We start from the raw sequence: 16871 nt of genomic DNA, 5'->3' as shown, positions 1-16871 counted from the left end.
TATAGAGGAACAAAGATAAGCATGAAAGATTTCTCATCAGAAACAATGCAAGTTGAGAACAGTAGAACTACCTCTCAAATACTGAAAGGAAAAAAACTCAACCTGGAATTTTATGTATGGAAAAATAAAATTCAAAAATGAAGGCAAAATAAAGATTTTTTTCCAAACATATAAAAGCTGAAAGAATTCATCACCATAAGATTTATACTACAAAAAATGTTAAAGGACATCCTTTAGGGAGAAGGAAATAATATTAGATGGAAATCTGGATCGATGCAAAGAAATAAACAGCAACAGAAAAAGTAACTACATGGACAAGACGTAAGATTTTTTCTTATTATTTAAATATTTTAAAAAGATAACTGTTTAAAAATAGTAGCAGTGTATAAACAAATATAAAAGTAAAAAGCTTGAGAACAATAGCATAAAGACAGGAAGGGGAGAAATAGAAATATACTATTGTAAGATTCTTATACTGTATGTGAAGTAATATAATCACTTGAAAGTAAACTGTGATAAGTTAAAGATGTATACCATAAACCTTAAAGCAACCACTAAAATAATAAAAGAGACCTAACAAGCTAAGAAAGGCAATAAAATGGAATAAGGAATAATTGATTAATCCAAAAGAAGGAAGAAAGAGAAGAAAAAGGGAACAAAATAGAGCAAAAAGAAAATGAACAGCAAGATAATGGAACAAATAGAAAATGAATAGCAAGAAAAGCAATTATCACATTAAATATAAACTGTATTAATACCCTAATTCAAAGGCAGAGACTGTCAGATTGGATTAAAAAAAAAAAAAGCAACACCCAAGTAAATGCTGCCTGTATTTAAACACACTTTAAATATAAAGACACAAATAGGTTAAAAATAAAAGAATGGCAAAAAATAGAGCATGGATAACATTAGTCAAGAGAAAGTTGGAGTGGATATAATAATGTGCTATTATAAAGTAGATTTCAGAGCAAAGAATATTACCAGGAATAAAGAAGGTCATTTCATAACGATAAAGGGGTCAATTAACCAAAAGGATATAGCAATCCTAAATATTTACGCACCTAATAACAGAGCTTCCAAACACATGAACAAAAACTGATAGGACTGCAAGGAGAAATAGATCAAGTACACATGGAACATTTACAAAGACAGATCATATTCCCAGCCACAAAAGAAGTCAGAATAAATTCAAAACAATTCAACTCATACAAAGTATGTTCTCTGACTATAATGGAACTAAATTAGAAATCAGTAACAGAAGGACATCTGGAAAGTCCTCCAAATATTCTAAAAATAAATAACATTTCTAAATAGCCGATGGACTAAAGAAGAAATCAAATGGGAAATCAGAAAGTATTTTGAACCGGATGAAACTGAAAACAAAATTTTGGAGGGATTCTGCTAAAGCAGTACTCAGGGAAAATTTAAATCACTAAACATAGATATTAGAAAAAAAGAAAAGTCTCAAATCAATGACCTTAGCTTCCACCTTAAGAAACTAGAAAATAAAAAAGAGCAAATTAAACACAAAATAATCAGAAGAAAGGAAATTAAAAAAAAGATCAAAGTGAAAAATCAAGAATAGATGACCTGACTAGACTTTCTGGGAGTCTGGGATTTTGGAACATCCTAGGCAGAGGGTGCCTATGTGAGCAGACCCCAATATAAACCTTGGGCGCTGAGTCTTTAATGGCTTTTCTGATAGACAACATTTCACATGTGCTGTCACAACTTATTGCTGGAGGAATTAAATGAGCCCGGTGTGACTCCACTGGGAGAAGACTCTTGGAAGCACGCACCTGGTTTCCTTTAGACTTCACCCCATGTACTTTTTCCTTTTGCTGATTTTGCTTTATATCCTTTCACTATAATAAATCATACCTGGGAATAAGACTATGCTGGGTCCTGTGAGTCTCACTGTGCATCATCAAACTGGGACTGGTCTTTAGGGCTCCTGACACACCCTCTCTGCACTACACTCCAGGAATAACTTCCAAATAGCGAATTAGTGCAGTCATAAGGTTAACCTCATTTGCTTCCCTTTTCTTAGATATTTCAGTCCTGTGCTGCCAATGTCTAAAAATAGTTGTTTCCTACATTTTATCCAGAATATCTTACTCCCTCATGGCTGAAAGCAGAAGTCTTTAGGTTTTCAAGTTTAAATACCTTTCTTTTGGCCCAACAACTAATTAATTGTTTAACAGGGTTTAGAATATTAGATTAAAACAATTTTCCCTTAGAATTTTGGAAACCTTCTCCATTTTAATGCAGCATTCTGATGAAATAATAATGAACTTTTAATAAAGCTCCCAATGAGATAACTGGTGAGTCTCATTCCTCTTTGGACATTTTAAAATATTATCTTTATATCTGACATTTTGAAACTTTCAAACAAAGTATCTAAGAATGGAATTTTCTTCACTAAACTTTCTTAGCCCTAAGAGTACCTTTTCAATTTGAACTCTAGCACTCCTTTCTGTTTTGAGAAATTTTATTCTATTTCTTTTTTTTTAATTGTATTTTGAAATAAATTCAAAGTTATAGGAACAGTTGCAAAAACGATACAAACCCCAAACACAGAACTCCAGCATACCCCGATACCCTGATCCACCAACTTTAACATCCTGTCACATCACCATTTCTTTCTTTTCCTCCCTCCCTCCCTATTTATCATCCATCATCTATTGCTCTGTCTTCTGAACATATGAGAGCAAGCTGCACATATCCTTCAACAAACACTATAATTCACATATACAATTCCCATGAACAAGAACATTCTTTTATGCAATCCCATTAAGCACAGCTAAGAAGTTCAAGAAATTCAACATTGATACAAAGCTTACATTCTATATTTCCTTTTTTTCTTTTTAATTATGTCTCAACTGTGTCCCTTTGAGCCTCCTGTCCTCCATCCTCAGATCCCATCCAGGATCATCCTTGGCATTCAATTGTCATCTATTTAGACTGTCCTTTTTTTTTTTTTTTTCAATTGTGGAAACATATATACAGCCTAAATCTTCCCATTCAATCCCCTCCCTAGCATTCCATTAGTGGGATTAATCACATTTAGAATGTTCTAATGCTATCACCTTCCCACCTCCATTACTAGAAACTGCCCTTCACCTCAAACAGCAACCCTACACTGATTTCTTAACTCCCCATTGCCCCTTCCCCCACTTCTCGTAACCCATACTCTACTTTTCATCTCTGTGGTCATATTCTCTGATAGTTTCTTTGTGTTTACTGTGGGGCTTAAATTTAATCTCTTAAATCCATAACAATCTTGTTTTTCTTTGATACCAACTTAATTTCAACAGGACACATAAACTATGTTCCCATACTCCTCCATTCCCACACCTTTATATAGTTCTTGTCAAAAATTACATATTTTACACTGAGTTCAAAACCACTGATTTGTCATTAGAGTTTGTGTATTTTATATCCTGTAGGAAGTAAATAGTGGAGTTACAAATCAAAAATTACTGACTTCTAATTGTATTCCATTGTGGTCAGGGAATGTGCTTTGAAGATATTCAATTTTTTTTGTTATTTTGTTTTTAATTTATGGAGCCTTGTTCTATGTCCCAGCATATGGTCTATTCTGGAGAAAGATCCGTGATCACTAGAGAAAAATGTGTGTCCTGGTGATTTGGGATGTAATGTTCTATATATGTCTGTTAAAATTCTCCATATCTCTCTCTCCCTTCTTTGTTTCTCTGTCGGTAGGGGTCCCTTTAGTATCTGAAGTAGGGCAGGTATTTTATTGGCAAAATCTCTCAGTATTTGTTTGTCTGTGAAAAATTTAAGCTCTCCCTCAAATCTGAAGGAGAGTTTTGCTGGATAAAGTATTCTTGGTTGGAAATTTTTTTTCTCTCAGAATTTTAAATATGTCATGCCACTGCCTTCTTGCCTCCATGGTGGCCATTGAGTAGTCACTACTTAGTCTTACGTTGTTCCCTTTGTATGTGGTGAATTGCTTTTCTCTTGCTGCTTTCAGAACTTGCTCCTTCTCTTCAGTATTTGAGAATCTGATCAGAATATGTCTTGGAGTGGGTTTATTTGGATTTATTCTATTTGGAGTTCGCTGGGCATTTATGCTTTGTGTATTTTATATTGTGTAGAAGGTTTGGGAAGTTTTCCCAAACAATTTCTTTGAATACTCTTTCTAGACCTTTACCCTTCTCTTCCTCTTCTGGGACACCAACGAGTTTTAAATTTGGACGTTTTATTTTATCTATCATATCCCTGAGATCCATTTCAATTTTTTCAATTTTTTTCTCCATTCTCTCTTTTGTTCTTTCATTTTCTGTTCTGTGGTCCTCTAGGACACTGAGTCGTTGTTCAACTTCCTCTAATCTTGTGTTATGAGTATCCAGAGTCTTTTTAATTTGGCCGACAGTTTCTTTTATTTCCATAAGATCTTCTATTTTTTTATTTACTCTTGCAATTTCTTCTTTATGCTCTTCTAGGGTCTTCTTTATGTCCTTTATATTCTGTGCCATGTCCTTCTTCATGTCCTTTATATCCTGTGCCATGCTCTCACTCTTTGACTGTAGTTCTTTTATTAATTGTGCCAAGTATTGTGTCTCTTCTGATCGTTTGATTTGGGTGTTTGGGATTGGGTTCTCCATATTGTCTGGTTTTATCATATGCTTTAAGATTTTCTGTTGTTTTGGGCCTCTTGGCATTTGCTTTGCTTGATAGAGTTCTTTCAAGTTATAAAAAATACCAATCTGATTTTTCAGATCTACAACTTGATGGCGTACACTTTCTCTAACTAACCAGCAGATGGCATCTGCGAGTCACCTATTCCCCTCAAGTCAGTTCTCCTCAACTTTGTCTTTGTGGTGTGTGGGGAAATGATTCTTGTGGGGTTCAATGGTGCACGCAGTTTGGGTGTGTTGTTGGTGCTGTCCACCCTCAATGTGGGGCATGTGTCTGGGTGGTTAGGGTGGCAGGGCAGCTTTAATATTCAAACCTCCCAGGTGTTCCCGGAGATTCAAGGCTGTTGCAAGAGTCTAAGCCTTCATTTCAGTCTTGCCACAGATTTTCTCTGCTGCTGGCCCACAAGTCCCCGGCATTGACATAGGGTCCCTGGGATTTCCGAGCAGGCCCCCCTTCTCAGCTGTGATCTTCCAGGACCTCTGCAGAGGGACGGCTGTGCTACGTCACAAGTGTGTACCATCCCTCAAAGGAAGCCCCGGGCCGCCAGGCCGTGCAGGGGCGCTCCCAGCCTGATGCAAAAATGGCTGAATGGGGCGTCTCATGCACCCAAGGCCACTGTCCACGGCTGATATTGTGGCGTGTGCGCGGTGCCGTGGGATACTCTCCCCGTCAGACTGGATTTCGTGGCACGGCTCTGGGCTGTGGGTCTGGCCCCAGGCAGGAGTGCTGCCAGCATGCCGGGGAGCCGGCTGCAGTTGGCACACTTTCTTTCTCCTTTTGGCTCTCCCCTCTGTCCCCCTGGCCCTGAGGCAATCAGCAGTGGGCTGTCCTCCACTCCAGACACCGAGAGGTTGGCACAGCCCGCTCCTGCCATGCTTCACTGTGCAGTTCTCACCATTGTAACTGCAGCCACTCCTGGGTTGGTTTTTTGTTTGTTTTTTTTTTTCTAAAAAGAACTAGTCTGTCTCCAAACACCAACCCCCGGCTTCCCCACACCGCAGCGCGGCCGCGGGACTTTCAGCCGGCTTACTCACTCGTTTCAGAATGCAGACTCCCAGTTTCACCAAGTGCACGGTCCCTGTGGTTTTAGCAGACCTTGTCCAGCTGGTGCATCACTGGAACTGGTGTTCTGGGTCACTTTCTGGTTTTTATCTAGTATTTTTCACGGAGGTGTTTTTTTGCCCTGTCTCACCTAGCCACCATCTTAGATTCCCCTCTCTATTATTTCTTTGCTAAATTTTTCTCCCCCTCCACCACCATTCTCTCTTTATAAAGCTTTCACTTGCCATTTCTTGTCTTTTGGGGAGTCTGTTTATCCAAACTTTATCTTTCAATCTTTCTAATGATTTTTTTTCCCTTTTGGAAAAAACTAATTTTGATTTCAATTTCCAAGAGCTCTTTCCTTTACAATATATTATATTCTTTGACTAGATAATACAGGCATATGATACAATATTCAAAATATTTTAAAAAGGGGTATATTGTGATATGTAAGTTTCTCTGCCACCTCTGTCTTCTAGTCAACTCATACTCATCAGAAGCAATCACTTTTGTTTCTCATTGTGAATTTTTCCAGAAATATTCTATGCATGCACAAGCATCAATAAATATATTTTTCCTGTAACAGGAAGCAAACTATACATGCTGCTCTACATCCTGACTTTTTCACTTAAAAATATTCATTCCATATAGTTACATATAAAGCTAACTCACTCTTTTTCAATTCCTGCATAGTATTCCATTGATTGGCTATACTATATTTTATTTAACCAGTCCCCCATTGGGGACTTCATAAACATGTCATTTCACATGTGTTATATATCTGTAAGATAAATGGTTTTACTGTAGCATTTTAAATGTTATTACCACATAAAGACTGAATCATTTTATACTCCTACCAAAAGTTTCAAAATATCCTTGTCTATAAAGTCATTTGTAATTTTTATACAAAAACTTTGTTTATATCTTTTATTTTTCAGTTATTAGTCTTTTTCACAATGATTGGTAGAAACTCTTTAAATATTAAGAAGTTAGCTCTTTGTCTACAAGTCATAATTTTTTTCAAGATTGCCATGCCCCTTAACTTTGCTTTTACTTAATGAAGAACTTTTTATTTTTTTGTTATTGGTCAATTTCTTTCATGAAATTGTTTCAATTCTAGGTTTTGTGTCAAAAAGCTCTTTCTTTTTCTGTTTTTCTTTTTTCAGAGCATTCAGTTCCTGTTTTATGGATATAATACCTTCTCAAATTCCTCACAGCATCCTAAGTAAATGTCTCTTTCTTTTCTTTTCTTCTTGGATCAGTTTTTCTGTTTATCTTGATCTAGCACTTTCAAGGCTTTATATACAGTGATCTTTGGTTGCCTATTTACAGTTTTAAATGCGGCAAGAGAAAGTCTGGCCATCTGCACGGGGCTTCACTGGCAAGCTTCATGTCGAGAAAGCAAGCAGGAAACTGGCCATTATGTGGAAGATTCCCAAATGCTGGGATGTTAAAAGTTTTACCCAGGGCTACCTCTACCTTAGTTGCCCCTGACAGTTCATTTAATTTATTAAAATAAACAAACAAAAACTTCTTTTTGTCTGTGTGTGTGCGTGAGGGATGATGCCTGGTTGACTGACATTCTGAGTGTAAGAGTGGAGAAAGCAGACTGTTCCATGTGGACCTCAGCTGACCCAGCTATCTGCCTCTCCTGTTCCTGCAGCCTCTTCCAGATCCTCCCTCCCCTGGGTTCTGCCAAGCATATTCCAGGCCATGGATTTTCTTGTTTTGACTTTTAATAACTTTTTCATCACTTTTCTACTTCACTGATGGTCCCTTTCCGTTCTCTCAGTTGTTATGGTTTGACACCCTTTGAAAACCTTCTTTACTATCGATTTATTAAGATCTCTAGAAGAAGAGGCAATTAAGTTTGCGCTGTTAGTCATCCTGAACTAGGTTCTTATGGGTTCATTTTATGACTTCGGTTCTTCAAGTCATGTGAAATTTATTTCAACACAGTATAAGATTAAGTGCTTTAAAAAAAAAAATCATTGTTTTCCCATGTCATTTGCTGAATAATTTATCTGTTACCTACTGGTAGCTTTTATTAGATGTCAAGGTTATATGTGTGTGGTGTGTATTTTTACAAATACATGTATGATATATGAAGGTGTATTTCAGGGCCATCTACTCTGAAGACTAAGATTAGTATTGATTTCTACACTAATACTACTCATAAAATTTGCATCCATATGTGATTCCAGTAGCTGGTAGGACAAGTCCTGACTTATTATAGTGCTTTTCCAAATCTTCCTAGCTATCAGTTTGTTTATTTTTGAAATTTATTACACAATTATAATAATTCAGAATGATTTTGTCAAGTTTTTTTTAAAAAAGCTCATTATAATAACATTATAGGCACAATAACATTTTATAATAACATTTAAAAAGCTCAATAATTACTGTGGGATAAGCTGACAGTAATAATATTTAAGGTAGAGAATATCATATATATGTTTTTTTATTTGAGTCTTTTAATAGTGAATAAAATTCAATAAATTATGCATATTACTAGGACTATTCCTGGACATTTTCTGTTTTTTGGTTGATTGTTTTGTTTTGGCTATTGTTTTGCTACTTTGAATAGCATCTCTATCTCATTAAATTACCTAATCAGTTATTGCTGGCGTACAAGAAAATTTTTCAATTCATTCTCTACACTTTGTGAATATTCCTGGATATTTAATTAATGTGAAGAGTGCATAGACTGGTTCTGAAGGAAAGTCTGGTCCCAGTGTGTTAGGAGAATGTACAAAGATATAAAAGACATGTTGCTGGGTACTGCCCTTAGCTTCTAATTGGGAAAGGAACAATGTAGGTAATGAACAGTTTGGTAAGAGTTGGATTCTGAATGGCTCATTTGCTTCTGGCTTAAAATTAAGGCCAAAGTATAAGGAAAGATCAACTCCATCTTCAAATGATCGGGGTAGAGCTTGTTCTGGGTCATAGCAGTCACAGGAAAATTGAGGACTGGCAGTGTAAGCCCAAAGTAGGCACAAATGCAAACCCAAGTGGCTCTTCTGATCCTTCCTGTTAACTAGTTCTTGGGACTGTCTTGTGCCTGAGTTCTTGATTTAGACACTTCAATTTACTCCTGAGTGATTCTCTGTCTGAACCTGGTAACTCCTTGTCACTATTAATTGTTGTTTACCTGGCAAGAAAGCTTGGTATTACCTGGAGGTCCAATTGACATGCTACTCACATGGGGAGAATTATTCCTTGGCTTATTAACTAAGCTTACATTTTACTCTTGCTGAGTGTCCAACAGAATTCCTGGCAGAGAGAAGCACCATCACACTGAAAAGTAAGTATTCTTCCCATAGAGCAGCTGGCACAGGAGAAAAACAACTTCTTATATAGGGGTTGGCACAGTGGGGAAACTATAACATGCAACAAAGCATAAGGAAATGATAACCAAAACACATTAGGATTGAAAAAATTTATAAATAAAAATAATAAATAAATCAACCAATTTCTTCTTTCTCTTTGACCCTCTCCTTACATACCTCACCCGCCTGAGATTCAGAAAGTTCCAGGAGGAAAGGAATTTCTGTGTCAAAATTGGCGAAGAAGTTAGTCCACTGGTGTTCAAAAGCTACTAAATCCTAGGAAGAAAACAAAAAAGATAACCTGCTTGATCATACAAAGGGGTTACTTTAGAAAACTAGATCATGAAATTGGATATGATCTCAAAATACAAGAGCATTTAAATATGCTATCAGATCCAAAAGACCACCTGGTGTTTGACTCCATTTATAAGAAATATCCAGAAATGGCAAATCTGAAGAAAGTAGATTGGTAGTTGCCTGGGGCTGGGAGTGGGAATGGAGACTGACTGCAAATGGGCACAAGGGATCTTTTTAGGTTGATGGAAATGTTCTAAAATTGGATTATTACACAACTCTGTAAATTTACTAAAAGTCATTGAATTGTACACTTAAAATGGGTGAATTTTATGGTATGTAAATTACAACTCAATAAAACTGTGTAAAAAGAAACAGGCAATAATGGCCCTCCAAGTGCCTTGTTAGAGTTCTTTATGGGGCACCTAAAGGACAATACTTTGTCTAACACCAAAAGGGTCTCACCAGTGAAGCTTTGTTCAAGGACAAATTAGTTGACCCTAGTTAAAATGGTTAGAGTGGCCACGGTAGCCCAGAGATCTTTCGTCCCTCACACTCTCTTCCTAGGGGCCAACAGAGGACTGAGAAAAACTGCACACTTCCCAGCTGACTCTCCTCTACATGAGCTTCTGCTCTCTCCCTTATTCCAGCTGCTTTTCAGCCTCTTCCCTGAACTCATTCCTGTTCCCAGCTACCACATGGGGTTTTTGCTACTGGCTTTTCTTTAAGGTATCCTAGTTAACCAAAAGCACCAGCTATGACTTGCTTAAGATACACCTAAAGTTTTATCTCTGACCTCGTTCTGAAGTTACCGATAATTTGTACTCAAACTGGAGAGTCGGCTTCACGGTCCACCTTGGACTGTGTAAGTGTATGTATAATGAAAACCCACCCAGCGCCTTCTCACAGCAGGCATTCTGTTTGCTGCACCAAAAATGACCAAGGTCTATGTTCTCCTCCTTTCCTGACCAGCCAAGTAGTAATGAGTATTCCTAGCACTTACGCTGTGGTGCTGAAATCAGAAGTTAAGGAATTCAGAGAAACCAGAACTTACTAGAAAAATGTCTGATTCCGGGTCTGGGACAGCAAATATACAAGATAAGCCTGGAATATCTTATCATAGAAGACAGCAAGGAAGTTATCAAGGACTATTAGGATTGTATTTAAAAGACATGTGAACCACCATCTTGTAAGGAGCACACTGCCCAAAGCTGGAAAAATTTGAATATCAGCAAAAATAATAACTGCATATCCAAATGCTTCATTTTGTGAGACTTAAAAACAAAAAGAACCAGTATGGCTATTACTACAGAATATACTTTGTTTTTCAATTCCATTTAATGGCCTACATGGTGACAGGTTTGGGTTTATGACAGAAAACAGTTACACAGTTGAGCAGTAGACATTCTCTGGCTCTCTTCTAGATTAAAAAAAAAAGTATGCTTTGGGGAATAACAGAAGAAGGTATGCACTCTGCTTCCAAAAAATTTCCCAAGGCAGGTTGATGTGTCAGTACTAACTACAGTATAAGGTAGAATGAATTGTTAAACATTGCCTTAAAAGCTCCATGCTATGAATAAAATGAAAAATGCAATGAACTCTCATTACTAAAAGTAACCAGCATCACTTATGAAGTGTTCTTTTATATATTTTTTTCCTTACTGATCTTCCTAACATCCTTGTGTAATTCTCCATCCCCATATTATAGATAAGGAGACCGAGGCCCTGAGGGACCTTCCTGAAGATGTAATGCTAACAAGCAGCAAAAGTGGAAATATATTAAATATACCCAAGGTCTGTGTGCTTTCCACGAAACACACTACTCTCCAACAATTCCCCATCACAAACCCTGTACATGTGGAAATGGATACTGGGTGTGTAGGTAGAGCTGGTCAAGTGGATGTGATAAGGACGAGGGGAAAGTCTATTTGCTCAGACTCTTCAAGGCCAAATCCAGAAGGCAGGCTCAGAAAGATCAGGCCAGATAAGTAGCAAAGGTCTAAAAATCCCAAAAACCATGCCAGTGTGCCCTGTCCCTTCGGCAAGGATGCTGAACTTCATACAGAACTGTTGGCCCTGGGCTGGCTCCCAGCAGAGGTAATTCTTAGGTTGGTGCAAAGTCCAGCTCCGTGGAATCATCCCTAAGCCAGGTCAAGGGCTGGCTTGAGGACTAGACAGGGGAAAGACAGTCACATTTAAGCAGCTTCTCGTAACGTTCAAAAGGGGCTGATTCTGGGACTTCAGAGAGGCTCCTTCCTGTGCCTCAAATGCTCATACCATCTCCTCCTTTGCCTGGAAAATCCCTCATCACCACAGGTGACTCCTCTGGGAAGCAAACCTGAGCACTCTCAGGCAGAGTTATTTCCTTTATCCTCTAAGCTCCCATTGCTATTATAGTAGCCATTAAATTACACTGTTGATATTGGTCTAAGAGCTCATCTCATCCATCAAGCCATATGAGTGGGGACCGGGGCTACTCATCTTTGTGACTTTAGCACAAGAATAGTGCCTGAGAAACACCAGCAAGTTTAAGAACTGTGTGTCTGTTTAGTAAATGAACAATTAAAAAAAAATAAAAACAAAAAGCCAAGGGCTATGTATTAAGGGAAAAGTGGAGTTCAATCTCAATATTTATAAGTATTTTTATGTATTTTAAAAATTACATAATGTAATAAAAATGAGAAAATGCAAATAAGAAAAAATAATAAAAATTACCAATATGACTACCACCTTAAGTTTCTTAGATAAAGAAATATAAATTGTCTTATGTGCCGGTTTGAGTGTATTGTGTCCCCCAAATGCCATTATCTTTGTGGTCTTGTGTGGGGCAGAAGTTTTGGTGCTGGTTGGATTTGCTTGGAGTGTGCCCCACCCAGCTGTCGGTGATAATTTTGATGAGATGTTCCCATGGAGGCGTGGCCCCACCCATTCGGGGTGGGCCTTGATCGGTGGAGCTATATAAATGAGCTGACTCAAAAAGGAAACGGGGTGCAGCTGGGAGTGATGTTTTGAAGAGGAGCAAGCTTGCTAGAGAGGAACGTCCTGGGAGAAAGCCATTTTGAGGCCGGAGCTTTGGAGCAGATGCCAGCTGCCTTCCTAGCTAACAGAGGTTTTCCAGAGGCCATTGGCCATCCTCCGGTGAGGGTACCCGATTGCTGATGTGTTACCTTGGACACTTTGTGGCCTTAAGACTGTAATTGTGTAGTGAAATAAACCCCCGTTTTATAAAAGCCTATTCATCTCTGGTGTTTTGCATTCTGCAGCATTAGCAAACTAAGACATCTTATAAAGATGGAAACATACTCTGCTTTTTTACATTTTTCACCTAACATATTCTGAATATCTTTCCAAATCAAATGTACTTAAAAAAGAAAAACAAAAAAAACACATTTTTAAAGACAGTATAATGGGACATTGAAAGGATTTATTTAATCAAGTTGGATATTTACTTTGTCTTCAGTTTTGTTTTTATAAACAACACTTCAATGAACATTCTTAGGACTATATCTTTACTGACATTTACTTATTTCCTTGGGATAAATGACTAGATTGAAACAGCTGTCTGGGGATCAAATGTTCACTCCAGATAGGCATTTTACCTATGCCATAGGAGGCGGCCTAATTCTAGCAATTGGCCACTCCACCCCACCCTTAAAATTTTTCTAATACTTTAGCAGATGGAAATGTAACATCTCATTGTAATTTTCTCAGTATGTCTGTGAGTAATGGTACAGGTCAACTATAAAGAATTATTTCCTGGAAAAAGTAATCAATAAAAAATTATATATTCTCAGAGGAGTCTGTATTTTCCCTCTGTAGGATATAATGGAAGATCAGGAAGTATGGAGCTGTCCTAGAGCTAACATCAGTGGCTGGCCAGTGAGAATTAAAGCCTAGACCCCAGTTCTGGTTATAAGATTCTGAGTCTTGACAGAGGGAAAATAGCAGTGAACTGAAAAAGTATTTGGATGTTGGAGGAAGAAAAGGGGTTTTAGAGATTTGGAGACTATGGGGCAACTGAACAAGAGAAGGGAGAAGAAAATAAAGTAGATTTAAGAAGGCACAAGTAATGACAAGAATTGCATTATTACTACTTTTGGTTGTTGGATTCAGATTGTAATAATATTTGTAGAGTCACCTCAAGAGAGCCCTGCACAAGTTTATGGCCATTTTACATATGTTTACAGTAATTTTTATCCCACTTGAGCTTTGCTGAGCTTCTTGGATCTGTGAATTGATCTTTTTCATCAATTTGGAAAGTTCTCCAACATCATCAATTTTTTCTGCCCTATTCTCTCTCTTCTTGTTCTGGGACTCCAATTATACTAAATTTAGTATATTAAATATATTAGATAATCTGATATTGTCCAACAGATATTGGATGCTCCATTTCCCACCCCCCCATTCCTTTTTCTCTTTGTTCTTCAGTTTAGAAACTTTCTATCAACCTGTTTTCAAGTTCATAGAACCCTTCTTCAGTTTTGTCTTGTCTGCTGTTAAGCCAACCGAATGAATTCCTCATTTCTGCTCTTCTATTTTTCATTTATTGCATTTTTATATGGTTCTTTTTATGGTTTTTATGTCTCTGCTAAAACTGCCCGTCTCTTCATGCATGTTGTTTCCTGTCCTTCCAGATTCTTTAGCATTTTCATTATAGCTATTTTAAAGCAACCATTAGCTGACTTCTAAAATTTGAGTCTGCTTCTATTGACTTTCCTATCGTGACCACTGATCAAATTTTCTTGCTTCTTCATGTCTTGAATTTTTTAGCATATGCCAGATATTTTGTATAATTTCTTTTGTCAGAACACCAGTGTAGGTATCTGAGGCAATCTGACCTGCAATTGATCAAGGTCAGGGCTTTACTGCATCTGTAGTTTGATTTAGTATCTGAGGCAATCTGACCTGCAATTGATCAAGGTCTGGGCTTTACTGCATCTGTAGTTTGAATTAGTTCATCATGAAATTCAAATTTCTGATGGTGGGGTCTGGACTTTCATTTTAGAAGTGCCTTGGCTTAGAGCAACTGGCAAGTTTCTGGAAATTTCTTTGTGCCTTACAGATGAGCTGCCACTTTTCTGGAATCTAGGTTACTTCTCTCTGCTTTACAACCAGGCTACCAGTTTTTAGGGTTGCCTAATCTTTGCTCTCCAGTACACTTAGCTCTGGCTACCTAAGTAGATCTCTGTCCTGCTGCCTTGCCACAGCCCTAAGAGGACAGCTGCTTATATGCTGTGAAGGCCTCCAAAGGGTTTCTCTCCATTCTTTTGCTCCAATCCAGGCTACAGTAACTAGAAGCCTGAGAACAGGCAAAACTGTGGTGCAGTGATAAAAATCAGCATAGTTGTTATGTTTGGGGGTATGCTAGTTTGAAATGTTATGGATCCCAGAAGAGCCATGATCTTTAAATCCAATACTGCTGGAACCTTTTGATTGAGTGTTTCCATGGTGATATGACTCACCCAACTGTGGGTGAGACCTCTGATTAAATTATTTCCATGGAGGTGTGGCCCTGCCCATTCAGGGTGGGTCTTGATTAGTTCATTGGAGTACTTAAGAGAGTTCAAGAGCTGACACTTGGAGACGCTTGGAGAAGCAGATAAAAAGACGTTTGGAGATGTTAACCTAAGAGATGAAGCCCAGAGTTTGCCCGGGAGAAGTTAAGAGAGGACCCCCAGATGCTTAGAAACACCCTGGGAAAACAAGCAATGATGCACAGGAGCCGAGAGAGAGAAGCTGAGAGAGACAGAAGCCCAAGCAAGGATGCACAGAGGCTGAGAGAGAGAAGCTAAGAGAGACAGAAGACCTGAAACATTCTGGAGAAAGCCATTTTGAAATGTAACCCAGGAGAAAAGGACCAAGCAGACACCAGCCACATGCTTTCCCAGCTGACAGAGGTGTTCTGGACACCATTGACCTTTCTTCAGTGAAACTCTAGCAAACTGGAATGGGGGAATTTGATTATTTTGTTTAAGAGGCTGAAGATGTTCTGTATCTTGATCTGGGTGGTGATTATACACATGTAAACACATGTAAAATTTTATCAAAATGTATACTTACAAGTTGTGTCCTTTACTACATACATTTAAAATAAAATGTTTAAAAAGAGGTCTTCAAGTCTCCCCCTGAGTACGTCTTTGTTGCTCAGATGTGGCCCTCTCTCTCTCTAACTGAGCCATCTCGACAGGTGAACTCGCTGCCCTCCCCCCCTACGTGGGACCCGACTCCCAGGGGTGTAAATCTCCCTGGCAACACAGAGTATGACTCCCGGGGATGAATGTGGACCCGGCATCGTGGGACTGAGAGTATCTTCTTGACCAAAAGGGGGATGCAAAATGAGACGAAATAGTTTCAGTGGCTAAGAGATTCCAAATGGAGTCGAGAGGTCACTCTAGTGGACATTCTTATGCACTATATAGATAACACCTCTTAGGCTTTAATGTATTGGAATAGCTAGAAGTAAATACCTGAAACTACCAAATTCCAACCCAGCAGTCTGGACTCCTGAAGACAATTATATAATAATGTAGATTACAAGGGGTGACAGTGTGATTGTGAAGACCTTGTGGATCACACCCCCTTTATCTAGTGTATGGATGAGTGGAGGAATGGGGATAAAAACTAAAGGACAAATGGGGTGGGATGGGGGGATGATTTGGGTGTTCTTTTTTCATTCTTGTTCTGGTTCTTTCTGATGTAAGGAAAATGTTCAGAGATAGATTGTGGTGATGAACGCATAACTATGTTATCATACTGTGGACAGTGGATTGTATATCACGGATGATTATATGGTGTGTCAATGTATTTCAATAAAACTGAATTTAATTAAAACAAACAAACAAACAAAAAAAAGAGGTCTTCAATCCTAAAATGTCTACCCCCGCCCCTATCTTTATCCAATTTTCTTTGTGACCCTGATCATAAAGATTTCACCTAAGCTCTTCCCTCAGTTTTATTCCAGTTAAATGTTAGAACAACCAAATTCCTTCTAGCCTTAACCAATTCACAAGCCACTGCTGGGATCCTTCCACATCCAAGGTCACCACCAGCCCCCCAAAAAGTTCATGATTCTTGAACATCTCATGATAGAAAACAAAGAAATGCTCTATGATTGATAGGGACATGTCAACAGGAGTCAGAGGCAGCCTGAAGAGGCTCCCAATGAACACTCTGAGCATTCAAAAAGGATAATGAGTCACAAAAAAGACATGGAGAAAGCTTAAATGTATATTGCTAAGTGAAAGAAGCCAGTATGAAAAGGCTACATAGTGTATGATTCCAACTATATGATGTTCTAGAGAAGGCAAAACTATACAGACAGTAAAAAGATCAGTAGTTGCCAGGGGTTCAAGAGGAGGGGGGAGAGATGAAGAGATGGGGCATAGGGCATTTTTAGGGCAGAGAAACTATTCTTTATGATACTGTGATGATGGATACAAGACATTACGCATTTGTCAAAACTCAAAGAATGGTACAACACAAATTCTGAACCCTACTGTAAACTATGGGCCTTAGTTAATAATAAAATATCAATATTAGTTT

General features: G+C 38.1%; 1 protein-coding gene across 3 annotated transcripts in view; it reads right to left on the bottom strand.

The window, feature by feature from the left end:
• Positions 1-16871, bottom strand: part of C19H20orf194 (chromosome 19 C20orf194 homolog) — a 162491-nt gene that overhangs the window by 108677 nt on the left and 36943 nt on the right. For all 3 annotated transcript variants that reach the window (XM_037812151.1, XM_037812152.1, XM_037812153.1), the window contains one exon: positions 9213-9311. In XM_037812151.1, the coding sequence (XP_037668079.1) occupies positions 9213-9311 (99 nt within the window). The remainder of the gene's footprint in view (positions 1-9212; positions 9312-16871) is intronic.

The sequence above is a fragment of the Choloepus didactylus genome, chromosome 19 (assembly GCF_015220235.1).
Source record: "Choloepus didactylus isolate mChoDid1 chromosome 19, mChoDid1.pri, whole genome shotgun sequence".
In the NCBI taxonomy this organism is placed as follows: domain Eukaryota; kingdom Metazoa; phylum Chordata; class Mammalia; order Pilosa; family Megalonychidae; genus Choloepus; species Choloepus didactylus.
This window is presented reverse-complemented; position numbering and strand designations above follow the sequence as displayed.